A 4884-nucleotide genomic window follows, 5' to 3' on the forward strand; every position below is an offset into this window, starting at 1 on the left:
AGGTAAAACGCCACAAACCGTCCTCATTATTTAAATTAGCCGACGTCATGAAACTGACTCTGTTCTTAGAAATCAAAGTATTTTTCAACTACAGCTGTCAGTATCGGATACAGTATTACATTTTATAAATGCAATGGTTTAAGTGTTTTCACAGGTGATATCGAACTTGTTAAGGAATTACACACACCATTGCTCACCAATCCGTATCAGTGCTTGTTTGGTGAACAAGATCTCATTGGAGTTAATCTCAACTGGTTGGGCGAGCCACACCCGTGGAAAGAAAAGGACCCTTCTGTCGCTCAGGTGTTTACTCCATCTTGGTGCTTTGTGCTGGACGGTCACAACGTTTACTAAGGACATTTAATTTGTTCTCAAGGTTTCTACCATGACGATTTGGATTGCACTTCTTCTTGCGACTTTCGCAGTGGGTGCCTCAGCTCAATGTAAGTTGATTTAATTAAGGCATTTTAACAAGGGAAATGTTTATTAGCATGTTTTTTTATGAGAAGACATACATTTAAAAATGTTTAAGAAAGTAGCCATACTCTAGCCAATTTTGATAGTTGGAGGCAGTCGGTCCCAAAAATTGATAGCTAACAAGTAAACTTGCTTTTTTTTGTATTGATCTCTGCGTTTCGCTGCCTAGCCCTAGACAGCCAGCCCAAATCAAGAATTTCGGTATGATAAACCAATTGTTTATGGCCAAAATATTACAATGACGTTGCATGTTACACAATTGTGTATGTTTTTATTTTATACATTGTACATAGTTATACTCCGAAAATAGTTTCGGTGCGTTAAAGAGTTTGGGGGTCGGGAGGTATTGTTCTTTGTAACCAACGCCCAGTTCAAGCTCTCTAACGTTACCTGTAGGCCGACACCCGCCATGGGAATTCCTTTTGGGACTTGTTTTTAACTGCTTCCGCTCTAATAAACATGGCTATTTGTTACATCACCTGTGGTTGGCCCCGTGGTCGTCTGATTAGTCAGGTTGTAATACACAATTTAATTGGCGTGTATATACAGCCTAAAACGAATGCTTGCAAAGTGGTGTTCCGAACTTTACCTCGATCCCGAACCATAACCGCTACCTACCGGGTCTCTAAAAAGTCGGGTAAACAACTTTCGTGTGGATATTTTGTCTCATATCTGGCAGATGTTGGGCAAACCGCACAGAGAACCAACTCCTACTTTTTTAAATGTAAAAAATAATAATAATAACCTTCTGGCTTAAAGAAATGTGCACGACTTTGCAAGTATTAGTTTCAGGTTGAACCGATTGTGTATTTCAGACTAGCCTCATGTATAATTTGTCTTCCACAGGCAAATGTGAAAGTATGAAGTGGGCTACATGCGATGGCACCCCTTGCCAGTGTAGCATTATGGTTGACACTAGTATGACACAAAACCTGGACTGCTCTACATGTAAGTACCCCTCTCATTACTATGTCAAGCAACACTAATCTCACTTGGGAAACTTTTAATATTTCCTGTCATAAATATTACAATGAGCCTACATTTAAAAAAAGGGGGGGGTAGAAACTGTTTTTCCAGAACTGGTGATGTGTTCTCATCGTGTTATTTTGCTTATGAATGATTCTTATGGTCTCTTATCCCTCTGTTAGTGATCCCCAAATGCTACCTGATGAAGGCAGAGATGTACCGTGCTAAGAACAACCTGTCCACTCGTACTGGAGGAAAGCCAGTCGAGACCGCCTTTGTGGACAATGATGGTATCTATGACCCGATCTGTGAGGCCACTGGTGCCTTCCGTGCCAAACAGTGCAACAACACTGAGGAGTGTTGGTGTGTCAACAGTGCTGGCGTGCGCAGAACCGACAAGGGAGACAAGAACCTCAAGTGTGAGAAGCTTGTGGAGACCTAGTAAGTTTATATCATGTGTATTTAGTAGAGGTCGACCGATTATGATTTTTCAACACCGATACCGATTATTGGAGGACCAAAAAAGCTGATACCGACTAATCAGCCGATTTAAAAAAAATAATAATAATACTTTTTTTTTAATGATAATTACAACAATACTGAATTAACACTTATTTTAACTTAATATAATACATCAGTAAAATAATTTTTGCCTCAAATAAATATTGACTTGTTCAATTTGGTTTAAATAATGCAAAAACAAAGTGTTTGTGAAGAACATGAGAACATATGAAAGCTGGTGGTTCCTTTTAACATGAGTCTTCAATATTCCCAGGTAAGAAGTTTTAGGTTGTAGTTATTATAGGACTATTTCCCTCTATACTATTTGTATTTTTATATGATAAATGTAATGCTAGCTAGCAACTTACCTTGGCTTACTGCATTCGCGTAACAGGCTGTCTGTTTGTGGAGTGCAATGAGAGGCAGGTGGTTATAGTGTTGGACTAGTTCACTGTAAGTTTGCAAGATTGGATCCCCCGAGCTGACAAGGTGAAAATCTGTTTTTCTGCCCCTGAACGAGGCAGTTAACCCACCGTTCCTAGGCCGTCATTGATAAAAATAATGTGTTCTTAACTGACTTGCCTAGTTAAATAAAGGTGTTTTAAAAAATCGGCCAAATTGGTCTCAAAATACCGATTTCCGATTCTTATGAAAACTTGAAATCGGCTAATCCGATTTTTAATCGGTAGACCTTTAATATTTAGATTAAGAATCATGGGTTGCCATTCATGCAGGATGTGGCTTCGGCTTTAATTGGTGTACAGACTGAGAACACGTATTATGCTAGTGAAACAAATTCAGGATGATTAAGAAAAGATAAGTGATAGGCTGAATCTAAATTCTGTTGGCTAGGCAATTGTACTGGGTATTGAAATCTAACCCCGTCTCTCACTCCTCCAGTTGGGTTCGCCTGGAGCTCAAGCACAAGGAAGTGAGCAAACCCGTGGACACTTCTAAGTTGCAGGCGTAAGTATTTATGTCCGTTTCATGGTATTTGTGTCAACTTTACATTTCACAAGTGCTATAATATTAACACGTGCATGAAACTACTCACTGAACTTTGTCCTCCTGCAGTGCCATTGCAAATGCCATGGAGACCCGTTACAGCTTTGACAAGACCCTTGTGAAGGAGGTGCAGTATGACCCTGATGCTCGCAAGATCATCGTCGATGTCCAGAAGGTGAAGGGAGACCGCAAAGCCGACCTATCGCGTATGGCCTACTACATGGAGAAAGACGTAAGTCATGACCCCTCCCTTTGCTGTTTCACTTCAGTGATGCATATCATGGTCTCCCTTGGCATATGTCTTCTGATCTCAGTTAAATAAAACACATTAAAATCAAAACTCAGATTATTGAACTTGTGAATTCCATGTTATTACCAGGTCAAGGTGCTGCCCCTGTTCGCGAACCAAGAGAATTTTGCACCCAGTGTGGACGGTCAGAAGCTGGAGATGGAGAACATCTTGGTGTACTATGTGGACGAGGAGGCCCCCACCTTCACCATGAAGAGGCTGACCGGGGGCATTATCGCAGTCATCGTGGTGGTCATCCTGGCTGTGGTCGCCGGACTGCTGGTCCTTTACTTTGCGAGGAAGCGAGAGCAGAAGTACAGCAAGGCAGAGGTGAGTGGTCCAACATGTTCCTCTGATAACGAGGTTAAAGAAGCATTTGAAACACGGCGTCTATAAGCTGTTCCTGTTGTGGTCATGGTTTTATGTAATATAGTAAGGACATTCTCCTAATTTAAAACCTTACCGGCACATTGAAAAACCAATTGCCCCGTGATGCTTAATGTTTTGTTTGGTTGCTTTCCCTTTCAGCCCAGAGAGATGGAGGCCCTGTAGACAACCCTTCACCAGTCGGTTCTACGCTGGAATATTAACAGCTTGTATATAGCCCTTTAACAAAACATTGTTTGCAATTGTGCTGTTTTTAATATTGTTACTTGAGGGATGCCGTTTGTAAAGGACTGGTCTTTTTATTTGGCACTGTTACTACCACAAGCATGTTTGTATATAAACTGTTGTCATTTAAATCCTCATGTCTGTAAAATGGCAAAGCTACAGTGCTTCAGAAACACAGGATACATGTCCAGGTTGATTTAAATGCATTGTTTTTATTAAATGAAGTCTGAATGCTGCAGACTGTACAGTTTCATATGCATTGTCTATTAATAAAGTGTTTTAAAATATATCCTTTGCTTTGCCTTAAAATTTTGTTACGATCAATTTATTTGCCTCTAGAATGACATTGGTTCTTAGACTGAGTTTAATGTTCAGCATTAGAGCCATACCTTAAGGTGGCTCAATGGAAAATGACTGTGCAGAGTCAAACTAATGGGTGAGGGGAACAAAGTCATGCCAACTAATGAGGAATATACTCAAACCAAGTCTATAAAACATATCTAAACTGTTAACATTGTCACCCCTAAACAAGTTTATGGCTAGTATTGGTCTTGAGTGATAAGGTATCCATGTATTTGTAACTCATTTTATTTGGTCACAAACATTTAGCAGATGTAGCTAAATGCTTGTGTTCTTAGCTCCAACAGTGCAGGAAAACAAGTTACTTCCCTCCATGACATGCCTAGTTACACAACTCTTGACTTGATCCCAGATGAGCTCGGGTGGAAACAGGAACCACAATGTATGCTTCCGAACCGGTTTTAACACTCAACCAATGTACTCCATTTGGATATGCTGGTGAAAAGACCAGGGTGTGTTCAGTATCTGCGACGCTACGGAGTGTTTTCATGGGATCATTGTTTAGGAGGCTTTCTAAAGTAATTCAGCTAGATTAGATGAGTTATGACCTTGAATGTGGGGATTTTTAATGAAATCTCACTGAGCTTGTTCATGTGAACTAAAATTACATTTTGAGAATGCATGTTCATGTCAGTCGACTGAGAAGGGCCTGCGTGTAGATACTATGACTCAAC

General features: G+C 40.3%; 1 protein-coding gene across 1 annotated transcript; it reads left to right on the forward strand.

Annotated features, from left to right (window-relative positions):
- On the forward strand, positions 1 to 4139 carry LOC110502334 (epithelial cell adhesion molecule). Its single transcript, XM_090216675.1, has 7 exons — positions 1 to 443; positions 1324 to 1425; positions 1626 to 1884; positions 2845 to 2910; positions 3019 to 3181; positions 3329 to 3568; positions 3767 to 4139. Exons 1-7 carry the CDS (start codon positions 386 to 388, stop codon positions 3788 to 3790), a joined length of 912 nt encoding a protein of 303 aa, XP_090072801.1. The 5' UTR covers positions 1 to 385; the 3' UTR covers positions 3791 to 4139.
- Positions 4140 to 4884: the final 745 nt, after the last annotated feature.

This window comes from Oncorhynchus mykiss, chromosome 23, assembly GCF_057628025.1.
Source record: "Oncorhynchus mykiss isolate SJ-2025 chromosome 23, ASM5762802v1, whole genome shotgun sequence".
NCBI lineage: Eukaryota > Metazoa > Chordata > Actinopteri > Salmoniformes > Salmonidae > Oncorhynchus > Oncorhynchus mykiss.

Excerpts from the sequence above, each read along its gene's own strand:
- LOC110502334 (XM_090216675.1), top strand. The coding sequence starts at position 386 with ATGACGATTTGGATTGCACTTCTTCTTGCGACTTTCGCAGTGGGTGCC. Across the intron at positions 444-1,323 it reads AGTGGGTGCCTCAGCTCAAT|GCAAATGTGAAAGTATGAAG; the intron begins GTAAGTTGATTT and ends TGTCTTCCACAG. Across the intron at positions 3,569-3,766 it reads AGAAGTACAGCAAGGCAGAG|CCCAGAGAGATGGAGGCCCT; the intron begins GTGAGTGGTCCA and ends TTTCCCTTTCAG.